The 22,657-nt window shown below is 41.4% G+C and overlaps 1 protein-coding gene across 1 annotated transcript in view; it reads right to left on the reverse strand.

Annotated features, from left to right (window-relative positions):
• The window catches only part of abcc6a (ATP-binding cassette, sub-family C (CFTR/MRP), member 6a), a 29,512-nt gene that overhangs the window by 1,639 nt on the left and 5,216 nt on the right, over positions 1–22,657 (reverse strand). Inside the window, exons 4-30 of the mRNA XM_024259857.2 lie at positions 18,296–18,433; positions 15,262–15,384; positions 13,731–13,792; positions 13,467–13,598; positions 11,637–11,843; positions 10,520–10,697; positions 10,234–10,395; positions 10,061–10,153; positions 9,322–9,525; positions 7,370–7,516; positions 7,207–7,294; positions 6,600–6,669; positions 6,390–6,516; positions 6,133–6,309; positions 5,876–6,043; positions 5,509–5,692; positions 5,335–5,419; positions 4,353–4,470; positions 4,057–4,264; positions 3,673–3,983; positions 3,194–3,393; positions 2,930–3,056; positions 2,712–2,813; positions 2,485–2,631; positions 2,235–2,393; positions 1,989–2,155; positions 1,713–1,907 (exon numbers count right to left, since the gene is read on the reverse strand). Of these exons, the coding sequence (XP_024115625.1) occupies positions 1,713–1,907; positions 1,989–2,155; positions 2,235–2,393; positions 2,485–2,631; positions 2,712–2,813; positions 2,930–3,056; positions 3,194–3,393; positions 3,673–3,983; positions 4,057–4,264; positions 4,353–4,470; positions 5,335–5,419; positions 5,509–5,692; positions 5,876–6,043; positions 6,133–6,309; positions 6,390–6,516; positions 6,600–6,669; positions 7,207–7,294; positions 7,370–7,516; positions 9,322–9,525; positions 10,061–10,153; positions 10,234–10,395; positions 10,520–10,697; positions 11,637–11,843; positions 13,467–13,598; positions 13,731–13,792; positions 15,262–15,384; positions 18,296–18,433 (4,079 nt within the window). The remainder of the gene's footprint in view (positions 1–1,712; positions 1,908–1,988; positions 2,156–2,234; positions 2,394–2,484; positions 2,632–2,711; positions 2,814–2,929; positions 3,057–3,193; positions 3,394–3,672; positions 3,984–4,056; positions 4,265–4,352; positions 4,471–5,334; positions 5,420–5,508; positions 5,693–5,875; positions 6,044–6,132; positions 6,310–6,389; positions 6,517–6,599; positions 6,670–7,206; positions 7,295–7,369; positions 7,517–9,321; positions 9,526–10,060; positions 10,154–10,233; positions 10,396–10,519; positions 10,698–11,636; positions 11,844–13,466; positions 13,599–13,730; positions 13,793–15,261; positions 15,385–18,295; positions 18,434–22,657) is intronic.

A 22,657-nucleotide genomic window follows, 5' to 3' on the forward strand; every position in this document is an offset into this window, starting at 1 on the left:
AGGGTAGTGTTGTCCAAAACAGTTTTTTTAAGGCAGGGGTGTCAAACCCTTTTTGCAAAAGGGGGCCAGAATCCAAAACACACTTTAGGCTCCGGGCCGAACGGGATAAAAATGTACTGAACACTCTAAAATTACATTTGCAAAACTTTAAAAATATAACCTTTTTAACATAAATGTGAATAATGAAAATGCAGGAATATTATTCCAGAATAAATCAACTTAAACTTTAAATAACTTTCAATATTTTACTTTCTCTAAAAATATATTTTGTCAAAATTATACAAGTTAGAAATAAGCGCAAGATAACATTGAATCATTAATAACAATAAAAGGGCCGGGTATAGGTCCGTAGGCCAGATCTTGACTTTGTCGTGTGTTTTAAGGGCTAACCCTCGTGACGGAGGGATCCGTAGCCCTGCGTCACAAGTGTGTTCTGCGTCGCGCTGTACCGTGGAGAAGAAGCGCATTTATTCACCTTGGTGTGCTCTGAAGCACAAAAGTTTACATTTAAATGTAAGTAATGACATTTTTTTAGCGTGACTTTTTAGAGTTATAAAACCAATGTTGTTGTGTATTTCCGAGCGCTAGCAGCTCGGACTGGCGACTATTGATGACATCATCGAGTTGGAGTATTTGAGACCGTTTTTTTCCCATAACTCTCCGTTTGGAGGGCTAAATGTAGGGGGAGGGGAAGAATTCACATTCGGCCAACTGGACCTTTAACTTGAAACCCTTTTTAAACTCTTGATCTGTTCCAGGGATGACAGCAGATGAAGCGTGAAGATGTTTTGTCATTCTTTCCAAAGGTACACATTGCAGAAAAAATCGATGTATTTTTATTTTTGTGACATTTGAAAGACTTAATAATAATAACATTAATAAGGATTCTGTAATAGAAATAAACATAAGTCTTGATTGTTAGAAATAAATGTAACAAAGATTTTAATTGTAATACATTTGTGACAAAGTTTTACTCCTCATGATGAGAATATTCACAGTTAGTGCTGATACATGCTCAGAAAAATGGAAAAGACGTTTGGAGACTTTGTCAGTCTTTGTTTTTTTCTCTGTTTGCTTTGTCACTGTAATTATTGTGTAATTTTGCATTTATTGTCCTCTGAAAGTGCAGTTTAGGGCAGACTTTTGCTTACCTTCCCCAAACAACTCCAAATGGTCTAAATTGTGCTCAAATTAACTAAATTACAAACCTTAACAGTACTCTCTGTCATACATTTGTCATAAAACACTAAAAATAAATGCATACAAAGATGCATGGTCTTAATTTTAACCATTTATAACCATTTATAGAGACTCGTTCAGAAATGGACTGACAGCAGACCTTAGCCCCTTAACACCGGAGACATTGCAGGCGACATCTGTACATAACACAAGCGTAACTCCTCGATCGTTTACGTGATCAACGTGAATCAGATGATTCTGACAGAGTCAATATCCACTTTGCACCATTATGTAGCACATTACATGCGTAAAGTCTTGAATAAAGGCGCAAAGCCAGTTTTCTCAGCAACAGAAGCTGTTTTTCTCTGCTTCAGAATCCATTGAAGTGTACATGTGTACATGGTTAAAGAGTTACGTCAGTCAAAATAATGTAAACACTAGACCTAAGGCTGCTGTGTTAAAGGGTTAAAAAAGCAGGTGAAATGACATTTCACAATTAAATTTGTTCGTATAGTCACATCTTGGCGCTCTACCTTGTATAGTCCATGATGGTGTTAAGCCGATGAGCAATTGTCAGGACGGTGCAGTCCTCAAACTGTGTGCGGATCGTTGACTGGATGAGAGTGTCTGTTTCCAGATCCACAGCCGCTGTTGCTTCATCCAGAACCAGGATCTTGGTTTTCCTGAGCAAAGCCCTCGCTAAGCACACCAGCTGGCGTTGACCCAGACTTTAAAGTATAAGAAAGAAAATAACTCAACACATGACCTAACATGTGGTGGGGGGTCAACAAGAATGCATAAATCCCTACCTGAGGTTCTCTCCTCCTTCAGAGCACTCGTGGCTGAGTTTGTCAGGCAGGTTTGACACAAAGTCTTTGAGGTGAGCGAGCTCTAGCGAACTCCAAATTTCTTCATCTGTATATATATCGAAGGGGTCGAGGTTCATCCTGAGGGAACCCGAGAACAGCACAGGGTCCTGGAGCAGAAGAAACGATTTCTAATAACAGTTTTAGGACTGCCAAAGCTTTGCTTTTGTTTGATTCTAGGATCGGTACCTGAGGAATAATTGTGATGCGAGATCTGAGATCGTGGAGTCCGATCTCAGCAATGTCAACCCCGTCTATGAAGATCTTTCCCTTTGCTGCCTCAAGGATTCTGAAGATTCCCAAAGCTAGTGAAGACTTCCCAGCTCCAGTTCTGCCAACAATTCCAACCTAAAAAGGAAAGTTTCAATTTTGAGATAACCACCAATTTCACGGTTTTAGACTGAGAATGGCAGCTTTCACATTTAACTAGGTGAGTCACCTTCTCTCTTTTCTGAATCTGCAGAGTAATCCCTTTCAGAGCCAGCTCCAGGCCTTTACGGTACTGCAGCCCGTAGTCCTGGAACTCTATGGTGCCGGTCTGGGGCCAGGCAAGAGGCAAGTCGCTGCCCTCGGTGTTCCAGCTGGCCTGTGTTGGTCAGTGAGACAGAGTGAGCAAAGAACTAGAAAAGCCTCTTTTGAACAATCCATTTGGTGTTTTGCTCCCACCTCCTTCGGAGTATCTGAGTACTCGTTCACCCTCTCCACAGACACAATGTTGTTTTCCACATCAGTCCAGGATCGTACAATCCAGCTCAGGATCCCAGTCACCTGTGAAAAGAGGAATAGTGAACGTTACCAAGGAGACATGGGAATGATCACACAAACCAGTGGATCTTCATTAAGACCCAATGGATTGCATTGCATTCACTAGTGTTTTTTCTCACCTGGAGGGAGTGCGACACAGCCAATCCCACGATACCTGGGCTCAAGGTGCTTTTCCCCATCACAGAGAGAATGGCAGCAGCCAAGACCACACCGTTACCAACAAACTCCAGATTGACTGCCAACCACCTGCAGAGTTACAAATGTTTAGCCAACTCTCAAAGTCCACTATCATTGCAAAATACCTGAGCATAAAACTACACAAACATCTCAACAGGAGATAAATGGATACAATTAAAACTCCTCAAAAGCAATGCATATCTCACCGGGTGGCAACAAAGCGAGGAAAGTAGGATGTCTGATTGAAGTCGACCCTTTCGTTAGCCTGCGTGATGAACCGAGACTGTTCGGCGAAGGCCCGGATCACACTGGCACCCTGCACCGTCTCATTGAAGTGGGTGTAGATGGGCGAGCGGCTCACAGCCTCCAGCCTGCGCAGCTGACAGGATGTGGCAACGTAGAAGCTCTGTGGGCCACAGTGGAAAAGGGAAAGACCAGTTTTAGCAGGCCACACTAAAACAGAGAAGGTCGGGCTTTCCCATAATAAAAACGGAGTGTGTGTTGTGTGTGTGTCAGCACAAGGCAAAATCCACAGTTGCTTTTGGAGCTCAGAGCTTTCTAATAATACACAGTAATGGAAACCAGCTTTTGCTGAACCACATTTGATTGAAAATTTTTCAAAAGAAAGAGACAAAATATGCAAGGGATCAATGTTTTATCTTGATATCATTCAAAAAGCACAAACCTGAACAAAAGCGTAGAGGAAAGCCAAAGGGAGGATGATCACAGCTGCAATGGGCGTTGCTATCAGCACAATGATGCACACCTCCACAAGTTTGAAGACATAGCTCAGCATCATCTTCAAGCCTTCAGGTATCATGCAGTCAATGGCATCAATCTCCTTGACGAAGCGGTTCAAGAGGTTGCCGCTGGGTGTAGACTCAAAAAAAGCCATTGGGGAGCGCAGAACGTTGATAAGCAGGTCCATATGCAGCTGGCGAGAGGCGATGATGCCGCAGATGGAAATAGCAACAGTTGTGCCGAAAATGGCAATACCTGAGGAAAAGGAGATGTAAATGAGGAAGTCTGTGGTCAAGTGTGTGTCTCTTCAAAGGACTCAGCAACAAACCTTGTACAAAACCCAGAGCCCCAAAAACAGCTAGTTTCAGATCTCTGTCCGTCTGGGTGCCGTTAACAACTGGATCATCGGCCCACATACTGAGCCAGTAGCTGTAGGCCAGAGAGGCCCCCTGCTGGAAGGCATACAGGAAGACGATGGGAATGATGATTGCCAAGCCAATGGTCTTGAAGTACTTCTTATACATATCCAGTCTCACCTGCAGTGGAAAACAATAGAAGTTCAGTCACTTTAGTTAGTTGAGTGTGTAAAAGAATTAAAACCACAGGAAGTGAAGCACAACTTACTCGTCCGGTGTGAGCTTTGTCAGCCTCAGTCAGTTTCCCCAAGTCCTCGGGTACTTGTTCCTGGTCGGTTTCGGACACGGGCTCCATGTTTTGCAGGTTTGTGTTTGTGGTGTCTCCTCTGAAAAACAAGGATAGGTCAATTGCCAGTTTTAACAAAAGAAGATGCCTTATGCGTCAGTCACATGTGGGAGTTGGCCCATACGGGTGCTGCGGGTCTTTGGGTTTTCTGGGCCCATAGAAGGTTATAGAGAGGGGCGGCTGCATCTTAAAGGGTAAACAAACCCTAAATCAACTTTTTTTGTTTGTTGACTTCTATGAATGGGGCTTTAAAAGTGCTGTCTGTTGGTCATTGCCAACTCTTTTGACAAATTCAAATTCTTGAAAATATAGTCAAAACCGTCTGTGTGCTGCCCCCTACAGGCTGAATTGAGGTACTGCATTTTGAATTTTGTGATTGGTCAAACCATCTAAGTTATTTTAGATGTCCCACATCATGATCTGCAGCTCTAGTAAAGATAACAGTCCTGTTCCGCAGCCCCACCCCTCTGACTGGATTTTCAAATTTTGGTTGTAGCCTCCAACTGTCCTGTTTGGTTACCTTTTAAAGGGATCACAGCTGTGCAGTTCTCTTTAGGCTCGGTAAGTGTACGAAGTAAGTGAAGTATTTGTGTGAATAATGTGTGGCCCCTTTATGCAGCACTCTAAATTTTAGCAAAGTGCATGCTTTGGCTCCTTACTGACCTTGTGCAAATGCTGCATGCACATGGAATGCAGGTGATACTTGAGAGCCTTAAAGTTGCCCACACAAGTTATGCTCTAATTGTCTAATTTTTTAATTTTAGCAATCTTAACATTTTGTGTGGGCCACCTGTGTTCTCTGTACAAATTTGCTCATTTTTTAACTGCAGACAGCCTGTATCCACCCGTTAGGGTAGTTGTGACTAAGGCATTAGTTTCCAGTTCACTTCTACAGGTAACGTACCCAATGAGCTGCTCTTGTGACAGGTCTCTGGAGAATGGCATGAAGTCGACCATGCTCAATCGAGCATTGGACCTCCTGGAACCAGCTGCACAAAAAAACAAAGAAGACGTGTTTAGTGTGTGCATAGTTTGTGGGTTATTGCAAAGTTGTAAAATTTCGTAGATGTTCAGGCACCTCTCTGTATGGCGCTTTCTTTTTTCTCTGTGCTTGCAAACGTGTGGATGAAGTCAGCAAAAGCCCCGTGGTGGCTGAGAAGCTCTTGGTAGGAGCCGCTCTCCGTGATTTCTCCGTCCACCAGAACCAGGATGAGGTCAGCCTGCGGCAGGAAGCTCATCCCATGGGTCACCAGAATGCGGGTCTTTAAATCCAACCACAAAAGTGAGAAAAATCAAATTTCCAGCAGACGCTTTCTTTTACACACCTTCAGCAAAACATTGGTTTCTGTGTAATTGTAACAAAAGTAGAGCTTTTGGGTTGTAAGTGGTAGAGTTCTGAAGTTGTGTCTGAACTGATGTGAACAGTGTGTTTTGTATGTCTTTACCCTGTCTTTAAGGACTCCTTTCGGTCCAATGACTTTGTCGAAGATGTGTTGACCCACATGTGCATCGACAGCAGACAGCGGGTCGTCCAGGAGGTACACGTCAGCTTTTCTGTAGACCGCCCTGGCCAGACTCACTCTTTGCTTCTGTCCACCTGAAAGGTTCAGTCCCTGCAGGAAAACAAAAAAGAAAAAAAATAAGGAGGGGCCTCTGGATAGACTGAAGGGAAGTAAAACAAACTGGAAAGTGTTTTCCATACTTTCTCTCCAATTTCTGTAGCATCTCCTGCAGGTAGAATGTTGAGGTCTGGCAGCAGGGCGCAGGCGTCCAGCACACGTTGGTACCATGTTTTCAACTTCTCACGACCAAACAGTATATTGTCTTGGACAGTTGCATTCTGGATCCAGGCCTGCTGGGGCACGTAGGCCACAGAACCCTGCACAGACACATTCAGAGAGACACATCAATATTTGTCAAATGTAACCCAGAAACACACATGGAACATTAGCTTTGTACCTTGACGGTGACTTGGCCGTTTCTTTTTTCTGTTTCGCCGAGCATGGCAGACAACAAAGAGGACTTTCCACTGCCCACATGCCCGACCACAGCAACGAGGGAACCTCGTGGGACACGGACACTGATCCTGTCAACACAGACATGAGTCACACACACAGGCCTTCTTTGTTACGGTAGATGTTTTGAAATCCTCGTTGATAGAACACACACCTTTTGAGACATGGAGGACCCTCTTTGGACCAACTGAAAGTCCCGTTCTCTATGGCCACATCTTCTCCATCTGAACAAGACAGGAAACCACAATAAATGCAACCTGCAATGAGCTTTCAGAGAGGATGTGTTCTTTCAAACTGAGGCACCAACTTTCAAAACAAAGTTTCTCCCTGCAGTTACTCATCAGAAAGCTGTCTGGGTGTAATTACACATGAATCTGCTTAATCATGCTAATTACAGAGTTGCTGCCTTTTCTCCAAGCTGTCTCAGGAAGTGTTGACAGATCAGAGACATAAAAATGTAGTATACTTTTTTCTTTATTTCTCTATGAATCGTATGTCTACATTCATGCCACCATTTTAGTCTAACCATCAAATGGGAAGACCCTATAATTATGCCGTCTACAGTCAGCCTCGGCCCAAGGAAGTGACAGTGCATATGATCCGAGCAAAGCTGTGGTTCCTCAATATCATAAACAACATCATCTCACATCAGGCTGCTTATATTGCTTATGGCAACATGCAATTTCAGGCTGTATATGATCAAAACTAGCGGGAATGTGACACTGAACAGCATGAAAAATCACATTGAAATATTGTTTTACCAGAGCTGGACAAAGTCTTTGAGACGCTGTCCACCTTCAGCTCCTCTGAGCACAGGTACTTTGCCAGACGCCTCAATGAGACCAGAGCCTGAAAGGGGATTATTGAAAATGATTTATTAGTTGATACAAATTTAAAGTGGAATCTGTGAGAAAACTCACTCACCTGCATGGTGGTGCTTATCGCAAATGGAAGCTGACTTAGTGGCGTCTTCAAGATGTTGATCAGAGCCATGGAGACAAAAACCTTCTGTGCATCCAGAACATTCCTTTCATCCAGCATCACATAGACTCCAAACATGGCGAAGGCAATCTTGGGAAGAGAGAAGAACAGCACGGCATTGGGTCAGGCTGAAACTTGTACAGATGGAGGTTAGACAGCTTCGGTCCCATGCTGTCTGACTGCTAAATGTCTTCTTCATCTGCAGCTTAAATGCAAACACTAGAAATGCAAAGATTTCAACATTCTTGCAATTACAGCTTTCAAATAATGAATTCTAATGATGTCGTTTTCCTCAAACAATGGGTTCATTGTGTGTTCCAAGGAAGCAAGATCCTTAGAAATCACCAAATATATTATAAGGAATCTTCAAATGTCTTCTCAGTCCTCCTAAAAAAACCGAAATGACTTTGATAATCTCAAAGACTTTGCTTAAAGACTATACAAACATGAAGGGATTTGTTAAATGTTTTGGCTTTGTGATCATGATGACACAGTCAAAGCTCTGTTTGCCAAAGTAAGCTGCAGCATCTTATCTCAAATAGTAAAAAATAATGTTGCAATGCAGAAGCGTCCTTCACTGTTTTTTTTTTTTTTTTTAAGTTTTTCTCAGTCTGTACAAAATAATGGTAAACCATACAGTGTTAGTAAAACAGGAGGGTTATATTGTAAGGATTGTTTGTCTGCTATATTCTTTGTTGTTTTTTTATTATTTAGTCAAAAAGTTGGTAAAAACCAGATTGAACAAGGAGATTGATCTGTGCAGCTGAGTACAAGGACTGCTCACAATTTATCTACTGTTTTTATATTTGACAGATTGTGGTTAATAGCTGCATTTATAAATATATAATCTCTTTATTTTTCAAATAAAAAAAAAGTGTTTTCTTCACGTAAAAGGAAGGTACTGTATGTTTAACATATGGTTAAAAGTAATGGGTTTAAACTTTGAATCTGATTTAAAGGGAGGCAAGAAGTTAAAATGAAGAGTTGTTCTTTGCAAATGACATAATCAGAGCAGGATTACAGAATTATATCTCCAGATGTCACATAATAATAATAATAATAATAATAATAATAATAATAATAATAATTATAATTATTAATATTATTATTACACAGAAACTATGTTCTAGAAAATGACACGTTTTTTTGAATTTGCCTAAAACCTGCAGAATCATAATTAAATAACCACTTGAAATGCTTTCACAATTCATCAAAAGTGACCAGAGTGGGACTTTAAACATTTGTAAAACTTAGTAACCTTTTGTTATTGCTATGAAAAGGAGTGATTGGAAGGATCTGTGGTTCTTCCCTGTTGTTGGCTTTGTTGTTTTGGTCGTTTTTAGTTCAGCTCAGTTTCAAAGTAGACTTCTTTATTTAGGTTCTGCTTCTGCTCTTTTCAGCTTCCCACTTGTACCTGGCTTTTGTCAGGAAGTCAAGACCTTTAATGACTAGCAGGAAAACATTTGCATGTGTTTCCCTGAGAACTCTCTTATTTTAAATTGGCTGTTTACATGTACAAACGTAATTTGGTCTCCAAGGGAAACCTGGTTACCAGAGGAACCAGTTGATAGGTTTACATGCAGTGGAGTTTCCATGCCTCCACATGCAGGTTCCTCATCAACAAGCTGCATTCTTTCAGACAGATTTTGTAATAGTTTGTGTCCTCAAATAATCATTTTTGTTTGAAGCTCACCTGAACACCAATGCAGATCAAACTAAAACGATCTAGTCTGCTAAAGACAGTGATTCAATTACAAATTAATTCTGGTCTGATTTACTTTAGTACAAATGCACTGCAGAGTTTTTAAAGAGTAAAAGCAATTCATAGGGAGTACCATGAGCATCTACGACCGCTGACATAAGCTTTAACACGCCCTTTACTTCAAAATTCTTACCAGGAAGGAGGAGGAGTTAAAGGACGCAATGGAGATGGAATAAAGGACCTGGGACTTCTTCAAGGCCTTGAGCTCCTTCTCTCTGTAGCCCAAAACCTGGTCCAGGAAGGCTTTCTCCCAGGCGTAAAATTTCAAGATCTTTATTCCATTCAGGATCTCGTTCATCAGTCGGACACGGCCGTCCATGAACTTCATCTGAATCTCCTGTTGACCAGACAGAGAGGATATTTTATACGGTTTGGAAAGCACACATTTGACTTAAAACTAGGACACTGTGAGATCACAACAAACCACAGCAAAGCAAATACTTGGAGTTGTGAACATTGCCCTGATGACAACAACAGTCATTTTCCTGAAGCACAGAATATGTTTAATTCTGTAAGAATTTGCTGCTCCTTACATTGTAGTGGGTTTTATTGCAAGTAAACAACAAAGACCCAGGAATGTGGTCAGTTCATTGAAGACTAAATGTGATTAAACTGGCAGCCAAATTTACAGAAACCTCTGTACTTTTTCCAAAGACATGAAAAATGACGCTCTCCCTGTGCCAACCCTTTTCCTGTCATTGTTTTTTGAACACATTATATGGGTCAGACATCAAAAGGACAAGAGAGAATGCAGCATCCATGCCAAACACCCACACAGCGTTTCAGCCACTATCTAAACCAGCTGTGGTGTTCCTTGACCTGCCATGCCAGATGTTTTGGCTACTGTGTGCTGCACACATGAGGACTTTTACCTGCAGCTTGCTTCTTTTCTTTGCAATGAATCCGTTGAGCGGAAAAATCAGAATGACAGTGGCAATCCCTGCCAGAGCGGACGGGCCAAGATGCTGCACAGAGAGCAAATCGTGTGAAGGGAGACTCCGCTTATTTGTATGCGAGTGAGAAGTTAAAGAGCATTTCAACATACCTGCCAGAGAAAGAAGAGACAAAGAGCAATCTCAATGGGAGCCAGCCAGACGGCGTTGAAATACACCACAAAGTCCATGAGCTTCTGCGTGTCTGCTGAGACCAGATTGACAATCTCCCCCACGGTGCAAGTCCGCCTGGCAGCGCTGTTTATCACCAGAGACTGCATTGACACAAAGAAAGACATGGTTGGAAGCATGTATTTAATTTCAAATCCAGATGAATATTACACAACCAGGTGAGAAATGTTCATCTTTTAATAAAAAGTGTATCTGAGTTTCCCATACCTTTCTGTAAACCAGGCCCATCACAGCTGTCTTTACCCTCATGCCGACGGTGAAGCAAGTGTACATGTACTGATGATTGAAAAGAGACTGGAGGCAGGAAAGCAGGAACATCAGAGTGGCATAGAAGTAGCCCTTCCACTGTGGAGCGTCGGGATCCCTCATGAAACCCAGAAGAAGGCTGTGGAGGTTGGAGGAAGGATGTGAGTGTCTCAGCACGTTTAGTTTGCCATCAATACCCATCAAAGCTCAGGATTTTCTCGAAAGAGACTTGTTCATTTTTTGTCTAATAAAGCGTAACGCTCCTTGGCCTTTAGTTTTTCAATGACTTTTCCCTAACTGGTCCACACTGAGCGGTTAAAGTTGCACAACAGAGCTCAGCCTGTGGCCAGGCTGCACTCACACTTGGCCTGCGGCACCCTTATTGTGGTCCAACAGCATTTCTGGAACCTCCTCTCTCTTTTCTGCCTGTCCCCCAAGCTGGAGCGCAGGGTCTGTGGTCTCGTCTGCTTTTCTTGCTCGCAGCTCCACGGCCGTAATTAACACTTCCAGCGACTGTGCACTGTGCATGAACAACAACATTCCAGTCTGACTGGTCGGGTGGCGAGGGAGTGGGCAGTGGGTCAGCCGTGACCCGGGCTCGCTGCTGCCAGCCGCTGGTTTTGTCGTGTTGATTGAGTCATAAATCTTTCTGTTTATCCGTCTGTCCTATATAGTGGTATTTCTGTTCCTCCAGTTTAACAGAACAAGAAATAGAACGTCTTTTCATTCAACTCTCACAACTGAATTTTACAGATAAAGCCCCAAGTGAAGAAAAAAAATCAAAGCTATTTTTACTGCAGCCTGGATTCCAATGTATTAGAGTATTTTCACTTTGAGCTGAGGTTTGGAAAGTTTTACTTTAGTTTACCTAATACAGCACATTCAATGCCATTTGGTTTGTGGGAAGCCAAGTGCTGCCAGAGATATATTTGACAGACTCAACAACATAATCTTCCTCCACACATTATGACACAGTTTACATGCACCCAACAACCTTCCTTTGAGACCTTTTACTGATGCTTTCATCTGGGAGACAAGATGTTTAAATCATTGTTAAACCATGGTTTCTGGATCTTACCTCAGCACCTGAGGGATGGCGAACATGAAGGCATCATGGAATATGATGCACAAGGTGCCAGTCAGGAAGTATGGACCAAACTTTCGTGCAAGGGTCCTGAGAAGGAAGAAACCGGAGCTCTGCTCCTTCTGCAGCTTTCTGAGGAGCTGGGCTTGATCTGGCAGTCTACTTCCCAGCACAGGGGCAGATTCCAGGGATTTCTCCTGCCTGGAAAAGGAGGACAACTCAATGGAGCAAATACGGACAAAATAGGTTTCAACATTAACATAGAAAAATGAATCAAATCATTCACAGCTGCAGAGAAAGAGGATCATCTGGTGGGACAATGATCAGACTCAAACACAGCTTTTCTAACACCAGACCATAACAACTGTGAAACACGTGTGTCTGCCCCTATTTTGACATTATTTTACACTGTTATCCTCTGGAAACTTCTTTGTGTTTATTTTTTTACTGTCAAGTCATTGTTGTGGTGCTGGATGGAGACTTTCAGTTTCCACAGTTAGACCTTTTAGGGCTCAGTTTGTGCCAATATTGCAGGTTTAAGCCAGCGCAGTAAAACTGAGTTTATTTAGAGGTCGCTGTGACAGAGCAGGAAATGCTCTTAGGACACATGAGATCAGACCCATCATGACACATGAGATCAGACCCTAAGGGCTGTTTTGCCCCAAATATTCCACAGCTTTGAGTAGTAGTAGATGACGTGCTTCAAACATTGTAAAAGATATGAATAAGACCTTGCAGAAAACGTATTTCAGGCATAGAACATTACGCGTTTGAGACCTAGAAGAAGATGTGTTTCAGACCCAGTGGAAGGCGTGTTTTAGACATTGTAGAAGACCTGATTAAGAACTAGCAGAAGACTTGTTTCTGGCCAAGCAGAAGATGTGTATTAAAACTAGCATAAGATGTGTTTAAGACATAGTAGAAGAAACGCTTTAGACATTGTGGAAGACATGTTTCAGATGTTGCAAAGACATGTTTTTAGACCCATTAGAAGATGTGTTTCACACTAGTAGAAGATGTGTTTCAGACATTGTAGAAGATATGATTAAGACCTTGGAGAAGACATGTTTCAGATCTTGCAAAGACGTGTTTCAGACCTAGTGGAAGACGTGTTTCAGACCTTGCAGATGATGTGTTACAGACCTAGTAGAAGACATGTTTCAGACATTGTAGAAGATATGTTTCAGATCTTGAGAAAGACGAGTGTCAGACCTAGTGGGAGATCTGTTTTAGATCTTGCGAAGACATGTTTCTGACCTAGCAGAAGATGTGCATTCTGGGTGCTCCTGTGAGTGCCCCAATGGTGTGCTCCTCCTCTCTTTGCTCTTAGAAGATGGCAATTAAGGGTGGATTTGAAAGTTCATCCTGTTCAGGGTCATCGGAAGGGACGAGCTGGGATGCAGCATGGAAAAACTGCCAGTTTTCTAAGCCCACACAGAGAAAACAACTCACTCCAACAGACAGCTTAGAGCCATAGAATGACCAATCGACCAAAAATGTATGTTTTTAGACTGCGGGAAGAATCTGGATTGCCCAGAGAAAACCCCCACTTGAATGGGGTGAACATGAAAACACAGAAGAGCTGTGACCAAGTTTCCAACCAAGACCTTTTTTGTTGTAAGATGACTGAGCTAACCACTACACCACTGTGCAGCAGATGATGTCACAAGGATGTGTGTCATCACGATTATGTGAGCTTAAAACGACCCAGGAAAAATCCAAAGCATCACAGTCCAACAATATAACAGTTCTCCACCACAATCCACCGAGCGCTGTGGCGCTGAAAGATCCTGCTGTCAGTTTCTTGTTTCAACAAATACTCACTTCTGGAGTTTGGCACATTCAGCTCTCCATTCCTGCTGCAGCTCAGAGATGATCTTGTGAGACGTGTCTTCTTCCCTCAGAGTCCACAAGTCCTTCGCTTCCAGTGGGGTGCGATATCCTTTCACAACAAGCCTGAAGAGGGACCGTGGAGATGATTCACAGATCATCAGCAAAACTCACGTGTTATTGTAAACAAGCACAAATCGTTGCCGCAGTGAGTCAGCCTGTGGCTGAAAATGAAGGCTTTTCAAAGAACCATCTTACCCGGTGAACCACCAGAAGAGGATCTTTGACAGGAAAGAGGCATCTTTCACGGGACAAGGATTCTGCAACAAATTAAAGACCAGGTTCAGATTTTTTCTGGGTAAACAATTCACCACCTAAACCCTCTACGAGCCTCACAGGGTCACCGGTTGGTGTCTGAATGCTGGTACGAGGAGCAGATTTGAAAATACTACGGTGTGTGAACAACAGGGTACATTCAGGGGGCCCACTGTGGGGACCAGACACTGTGAGCTCCCACCGCTCAATGTAAATAAGTGCTAAGGAAGGGGGAAAGGGACATTTGAGGTACAGACAGAGCAAATACGTGTCATCACAAACAAGTTTGCTCTTTCACAAAAACTAAATAGCATCTCCTCCGCCCTACCACCCCCTCACCGGGGTGTTTGCTCTCCTCATTACAGCTCCATGCCTTTTACCTCCCACTTCCCTTCTTCCTGTGACTAACTAACCAGAGTATGAGGAACAGAGGAGGAGGAGGAGGTGGAGGAGGAAGAGGAGACACCACCGGGTGTGTCCACAATGTCAGACTGCGGCTTCTGCAGCCCAAGCCTCCTCCCTCGCAGTCAACAGTTTGTTAGGGACTTTTTCTACCTCCTTCGATAGTTTATCATCAGACGGATGTGACCTCAGGTGTCACTATGATGTATTAGAAGTTCATTTTCATTCAACTGTCAGAAGTCCAGCTTCAACATGGTGCTGTGAGCTTAAGGCTGCTTTCAGTCCGTTGGTCCTGAACCTTGCGTTTGGTCTGTATTCAGACTGCCTTCAACCACACGTTATTGTTTTGGACCAAAGTCTGTTAGCAAAACCCCGTTATTAAAGATCTCTTCAGTCATTGGCCAGGGATGAATTATGTGGGTGGGGCAAAGCAATAAAAGAAAGAATAACAGAAGTCTTAAGTTGTGCAATCCTTTTCGGGATGGTTCACTTATTCAGACTTGGACGTCTGTATGTGTCTGTAAGCAATATGTATCATGTTAAAAGTAGTTTTAATGAGCCTGCATTCATCCAACCACATTTCAATGAGTGGCTGTGTATCATCCTTGCTCTGCTACTCTGTTTACATCCCATAATGTTCGGCTATGGTGGCCATTTTGGTCCATTTGTCCCACTCTGAGCACGGAGTCTATTCAGACTGAACATTTGTTCCAGTTTATCGGGGTTCAGTTTAGGAGAACCAATTGTGTCCAGTCCAAATACAAAAAATACAAACTTCTGTTTAGAGGAATATCGGACCTGGATCAAAAACCTGTACTGCATGTGGACAGGTGGTTAAAACCCCAACAGTAAGTTGTTTATGTGAGCACAGCATCAAGCACACACACTACTTCACACACCTGTTACAGGTCAAGTGGTGAAGTGTGAGAGGACGGGGGGGGTCACATCATTTCCTCCAAATGGCAAATATTTTTTGAGTAGCAGTGTAAAAAAAAAAAAGCTTTCCTTGCACTTTTCTTTGTGTTTTGGAACACAGAGGACATTTTTAATGGACACTTTCTTTTCTGCATACCTTTTCCAAGTTGGGTTTTCCTTGTGGGGGCTGGTCAGCAAAGCAGCAAAGAAACAGCTGTGCCATTTGGATTGTGAAGTAGGAGAAGAAGGCGAGGTATCGAACAATGTCTGAGGCGATGCCCTGTGGAATAAAGCGCACATCATTAGGACTGTAGCCTCGTAGGCGTGTGAAGGAGAACAAAGAAAGTCCTTGCAGGAATTCAAACCATTTTAAAGACTCTCAGTGTGCCCCTTCTAACATGACTTCCTGTATTATACTGCATCATTTATTGTAACTGTGGCTTTCTTTCACAACGGGACTCTGACGAATATATTGCCTTTCTTCTTTTGTGTAGCACCGCCTGGTTTATGCACAAAGATCACAAACACTATAAAGAATAATTTTGACCGGTGAGCTAAATCCAAGTGAAAAGCCAGAGGCTTTAATGGTGTGCTCCACAAATATGAAGCAATAGTTGACGTTCAGTCACGCAATGAGTCTGTATCTGAAAATAGAAAGATTGTGGTTTTACGAACCAGCACTCTTACTTTTAATCAAGAGTGCAGCTGCAGTATTATCCTCAGAGAGTTTTGCGAAAGAACGGACTTGTATGTTATTCTTGACATGCAGACATTATGGTTTCTGGCAGAGAATACTGTTTACCACTGAGTAAGGCAGTTGTGCAGCAGTGTGTGAGGCAAAGTGGCAGCTCTAGTAAACAATGGCAGTCAATGGAGTCCACAAAACCTATATGCAGAACTCAAACAGATCCGGCCACAAAAACAGCCAAGATGATGGGAGAGTGGGCAGGAAAATGTGGGTCAAAAAGCTGAGGCTGGAGCGCACATAGAAGTCAGCTCCGGCTAATTTCAATTAGATATTGAAAGTCTACAGAAACTGGAAAGTAAGACATATACTGAGCTATTACCAGAAGGAAAAAAACGTTTGCATTACGACATAGCACAACAGCATAAGCATTTGCACAAGGGTTTGGTCAAAATAAATCTAATTTAAAAGAAAAAAAAAAGTTGCGGTCACCGCAGTTGAGATCGGCGCAGGTTCAGTTACCATGACAATGAGTCACATCTCATTTTTGTGAAAAAGCAATTTAAACCTTAAAGAAAATAACAACATTGAAGTACAGAACTTGATTGAATACTTGTTTCTTTTGTAAGTGACCATGGTATAAGCGGGATAATGCCCTTGAAAGTGTGCATTATCAGGAATGAGTGGACTTCACGGAACTTCGCACGGTTCAGGCTTCCGTGTTGTTTGTTAGTTTCTGATATATTATTAATTAATTATTTTTTTCTGATAATGCACACCTCGTCACGCATTATCCCTAACTTAAACAGATTGAAGACTGTGTGAAGACTCCCATTCTTTAAGGATGATTTTAAAGAAAAAAAACCTTGTCCTGTAACCATCTTAAGAGGTAAATAAAATGCAACAAGAAGTGCTCTGCATTAAAACTACATAAAGCTGGCTTTGGATTATCAAGCTTAGCATTTTTTTTAGTATTTTCATCGTAGGTTAACATTTGGGTAGGAGATTTTAAAAACTCCAAAAAGGGTTTTCCTTTCAACAAAAATCCTTCTCTTTCACCTATGGTAAAATGAGGGCAATTTTGCCTATGTTGTACCTTTTTAAATGCAAAACTTCCCTTTACCTGAATTTAGTCTGTGTTTTTTTTTTTTCTTTGCATAAATGAACTTTGAAGACATAGATGTCCACATGCATGTCTATTGGTATTCATGGCAGCTTTTTGTGACTAGGATGCATTTTGTGCTGCAATATTTTGTATGAAAAGTGTTTTGTTAATATAATTTTGTTTGAGTATATGTCTTCATATTCTGAGTGGAAATCTGAAAGTGCAGCAAATGACTGTTCAGTAGCAGCGGATGTAGGTGCATCCTCTGAAAATTATTTATTGGAATTAAAGACGCCGTCGCCTTCAGTGTCTGCACCTTAAACACCTTCGCCTTAAACATCTGTAAGCAATGCAGTGGAGACAATGTTGCAGAAGGCCATCTTCCAAGTTATAAACACAAATTTTATTATTCATATTTATTTATTTATATATCGAAACACAATCTTGTTGTAAATATCTCTATTTCTTTTTTTAGTCTCTGTCTTTGGTCTTTAAAAGAAGAAGAGTTGTTTATTTTTATCTGTTCTTTATTTTCCTTATTTTAATGTCTCTAATTAAAAAATGAAATTTTGCCCTAATAGAAGTTGATTACAAATATCTGCAACACAAGGAGAGCTAAATTGGCTTATGGCTTGAGGGATCCATAAGTGGGTTAAAACAGGGGGTTCATAGAAAAGTTGTGTGCTTCTCGTGTCTGCCCACAAGTAGTTGTTTGCTTCTAAAGCGCACAGGCCTTTGCATTATATGCGGATGCATGGATTATGATCTGGCAGTGTTTGCAGCAATGTAGGGCCATAAACACAGCTCTGACGTTCCTCTGGTCTGACCCCGGCCTGCCATGTCTCACCAGCATTTATCTCAAGCCCATCATTACTCCCCCCAAGCAGTGTGGGAATGTCACACTGAGGACGATAAAATAGAAATATGGATGTGTGGATGTGTTTTTATAGAAATGCAAATGGAACTGCCCCATGGCTGCGTGCACTGACCTACCCCATTCAACAATGATTGCAATGTCTGACAGGAGACTCAGGAAGAAAGGGAGCCCTTAAACACACACAGACTTGACCAGAATTGGCAGTGTCATCCTCCAAAACTTTGTGTTAACTTTAGGTTACCTTGGCTAAAACTGGCGACGAAAAAAAAACTTTTTGCTGACACAGGATACATCTCAAGCTGTGCTTCTGGAGGCTGTCTAGACTTTGGGCAGGAGCAGGACTGATTAAATATTCCTACTCTATGTTTTGACACTGGAAGTTCACCAAGTTCAAAACAAATACACAAACAGATTTCCTTCCTCTGTTTTAGGAGCTAATTCAGTGCTTTCAATGCAAAAAGGATCATTAAAAGAGTGTGTATCAGATGCCGTGGCGTTGTGTTAATGTGAGGGGCGAGTCGTACCTCATCCACGGCTAGTTGGATCTTCGCTCTGAGAGGCACCAGAGAACATACAACGGACAAGACCCAGAATAAGAAAAGAAAGACGGAGGAGCGGCAGCCCCTTATTCTTTCTAACTGGATAATGCACAAGGCCAGGATCTGCACAGAGAAAAAACACAAGAAAAACACAAATCTGCTTAAAAATCTGTAGGACACCAAGCAGAAAACAGCAAATACTTTCTGTACAGTCACAGTGACATTCACCCGTACACATACACATTCACACACTCACAAACATTACAAAGGCTTTCCCATTCAAAAATACAAATTTCAAACAGATATCCGTCAATCGGGTTTGATTCCAGAATTCAGAGGAAGCTTTGGAATGTTTTCACAATTTCCCAAAGCCATGATGTAGTAAACCATGACACTGAAAGACAAAAAGTCTCAGCAGGTACAAAGAAAAATAAAGATGCTGTAATTTCAGCAGAATTGACTAAAAAAGGGCAAAAGTGAAGGATAAACTTGTTTACTGAAATTCATTAGAGACAATTGTAAGACCCTCTAAATTTATAGTATCACTTTTTTCTGCTGCAATAAATAATTTACTAACAACTATACAGCACAGTCTCACCAGACAATGAAAACAAATCATGTTGATTATAGTATCTCATTTTAAAATGTGCTCTAAACAAATATTAGTCACCTGGTAAAATAAAGTTAGTTCAGTAGATCCATTTTTTTAGGCTTACCTGTGTTAATCCTGTTCTTGCTTTTGTCTTTGATTGCTTCCTCTACTAACAGACTTGTCACTGCTCGTGTTCAAAACTACAGCTATGTGTTGTTGTTTTTTTTAATTTAGAATCATTTACAATTTGATTTTTTCAAACCTGCATCCAGTTTCTGCAATCAACTTGTTCTTCTGCAGCATGAAATCTTGTCCATGTCTCAGCTGTTAGCACTGCAGTTAGTATTTCTGCTTTATATAGTTTAGAATATTGATTGGTTGACTAGTTTATTTCAAGCAATTTTCAGCAATATAAAACTAATGGTGTAGACCAGGGGTCTGTAATATTTAATGCATTTGAACCATGTGGTTCAGTTTCTACTGACTAAAACCCAACGATGTTGCCTATGTTAAAGATGACGCCTCAGGTGTTAAAGTGTTAGTGATTTTTAAACCGTTCATTTATAAAATAGAGCTTTTAAAGACTCACATTATTGACTTAAAGTTATAAATAACCATAGCAACATATTTTTTTCTTGACTTCTTTTACTTTTGTCAGCAACACAATAAGTCCCTTTCAAAATAAAATACACCATGTGTCAAATAGACACACAGTTTATAGATTTACAGAATTAAAAATCCAAGAAAGTCAAGACAAACACTGTTGTTGAATGACTTTGGGGCATCATCATTTTTATTTTTATTTTTCAGCGAACATAACAATGTTGTATAATTATCACATAGATATATATATATATGTATATATATATAATTGTTTATTTTAATAAATGTGCCTTCAAAGAGCAACTGGATACTGTGGTACAGCAGCAGTTGTGAATGTGTTTTAAAATGATAAATGGCGTATACTTGTAAAGCGCTTTTCTACCTTCCTCAAAGGCCCAAAGCGCTTTACAGTCACACCCATTCACCCATTCACACACTGAAGGTGCGTCTGCTGCTGAACAATGGCGCCAACCTTCCACCAGAGGCAATGTGGGGTTCAGTGTCGTGCCCAAGGACATAATGACACTAGGGCGGTGAAGGAGGGAAGTGAACCTGCAATCTTTTCATTCAGAAGTCAACCACCCTACCGCTGCACCATGGCCACCCCATTTACTTTTCTTTACTACAGTACTGTAGGATGAGAGTATTGAAACATAATGAAGAGTGTAAATTTAACTTGCACCATCCTGAGAATAGAATTTTATCTTGTGAAATAGATTTGTTGGGTGTTTGGACATTGTTGTGTGTGGTTAGTCAAGTCCAACTCGTCAGGAATTGTGGGTAAGTCACCTCTAGTTTCTATAATGAGTAGCACTTTGTTAATACTTAATTTTAGGATAAGACTAGACTGTAATGCCTGCATGTTTCTATTGTGGTCAAGAAGTTCATTTTAAGCCTGATTATCTAGTTAGAAAAGCTTAAACATCCCACTTCTCACACCAAATGTAGGGTTTTGCTGTAAGAACTGGTTTTGAAGAAAAAAAAAGTAAATATTAAAGCAACAGAATTCTGTGCATTTTTAATATGCTTCGTCAATTTCAGACCACAGCTCCTCTCACACAGTAGCATATTGAGACGCAGCTTGGAAAGGAGACCCTCCATGACCAAAAACCCAACAATGACATTGCAGTCTTTTACGATTCCCTCACATCAAAAACTGAAGTCAGATTCTTTTAACCGGCAATCAAGTCAGCAAGCTGATTACAATAGCTGCAAGGATATTGCTTCATTTAGTGTGAGCACCTTTGAGCATAACCCGCCAGGAGTCACCACAGTAAACCAGCTTTCACTCATTTAGTTTGGCAGAACGTTATCAGTCGGACGTCCATCCTGATACAATCCTGTATTTAATCTGGGCTAGGGACTAGATCATGGAGACCCAGACTCATTCTGTGATATTCCGTCATTCAGTCCTTTTTTTTCTTCTCCTCCACACACAAACATTTGCTACAAAAAAAGAGGAGCCTGTAGTTAGTCACACCTATGGGGAATTGGCAGGGTCCAGCCCACCTGGCAAAAGGAAAATGTGCTACGAGAAAAGAGCATGAAGCAAAAATCCCACACACTCAAGTCTGATTAACAAACTTTACGTCTCACCTTTAACTCATAAAAGGAGGGAAAAAGCCTCAGCCGAGAGCTTAAGTCACTAGCTGGCCTGGGGTCAAAGGGGGAAGGAAAGTGGCTTCAACATGCTCCGACAAAACATCCGTCCATCTGATTACATAACTTAGAGGGTGGGGTCATCTGCATCACTAAGGGCTGAATCAAAGCCCTACCTTGTAATTAGTCGGAGGTTGAAATAAAATCACGGTATCACCGCTGGAGGGCTGTGCATGACGACCGGCTTGGGTCACGGCCTGCCTGTTTTTTGGTTAAAACCAACCCCTTCTTCAGACTCAAGAGCCAACAAAGCAAAGTGGCAGCAAGGGAGCGACATATCAGCCCTGCATCCAGCAAAACGAGTGGAGACGTGTAGTTACAATCATCCTCCTGACAATTATATCCTTTAATAAAGACAAGCCTGACAAGAAGATTAAAAGACTTGTGACAAGCTCTTCACGTGATTTAATGTGTCTGGATCCCTGAAATTTAAAAGAAAAAAAAGTTTTTAAGATGCATCTGTCAATTTAACAAAGAAGCCAGTGTGTTTTAACTCAAACACACGCCGTTGTTTACTCAAACGTCTGAGAAGACCACAGGTGGGCATGACCGTCTGGTTTAAGGAGCCCGACGGACCACAACCTGTTCCCAGCTGTAAGAGAGGTTCTGTTTAGTCCTGCGGGGCCGAGTTTGGGGCTCAGGGAGCAACCATGCTCTGCATCATCGTTCTTAGGTCTCTCCCACTGTTAGGTAAACAGCTGTGAACCACCCATGCGAAGCTGCACTCCTCCTCTATTTTGTTTACTCATACGAGTTAGGTATAATTTCTAATCTTCCTAAAATGAGTGGGATTTGAAATTTTCCTCCACTTGTGGCTTTGAAAAACACGATTGCATGTTTTATGTAATGTAATGGAGCCGCCCACCACCCACATGCCAGCCTGGTCGAGGCAAAACCCGTTGCATTTTATGTAAAAAATAATTTGTTTAAGAAGCAAATACTTAACAAGAGACGGTCACATCAAATGACCTTGTTTTCAATTATTTTCTATTGGTAGATTCATCATTTTGTTGAAATTGTTTTGCCTTTTTTTGTTTTATTTCAGATTAATTTTCTAATAACACATAGTTCTGTTTCATTGAAATGTTCCCTGTTAAGTTTAATGTCAAGTTGGTTAAAAATGTGACGTATTTACAGTTTTTGCAGAGCTGAGGACATTAGGGTTTAATTAACCCTTTAACACCTGAGGCGTCGCCGGTGACGCTTAAACAAAAAAATCTTTAACATGCTGTAACTTTTCAACCGTTAACACGATCATTCCAGTTGATTATGAAGGAGAAAAGCGAGTCGCTTTCAAATAACATAAACACTAGAGCTCTGGAGTTAAATGGTTAAGGAGTGAAGAGGATTTTTTAGGGGATTTTCAAGAGAAAAGCACTGATTGGATAAAACCATTAATTTATCTCACTTAATTAGTATGATGTTATAATAAAGTGAGCCTTTAGACTTTTTTGTAAGGGAAAGGTGGCTGAACATTTTACCTTTTTTATTAT

Source organism: Oryzias melastigma, linkage group LG1 (assembly GCF_002922805.2).
Source record: "Oryzias melastigma strain HK-1 linkage group LG1, ASM292280v2, whole genome shotgun sequence".
Lineage (NCBI taxonomy): Eukaryota > Metazoa > Chordata > Actinopteri > Beloniformes > Adrianichthyidae > Oryzias > Oryzias melastigma.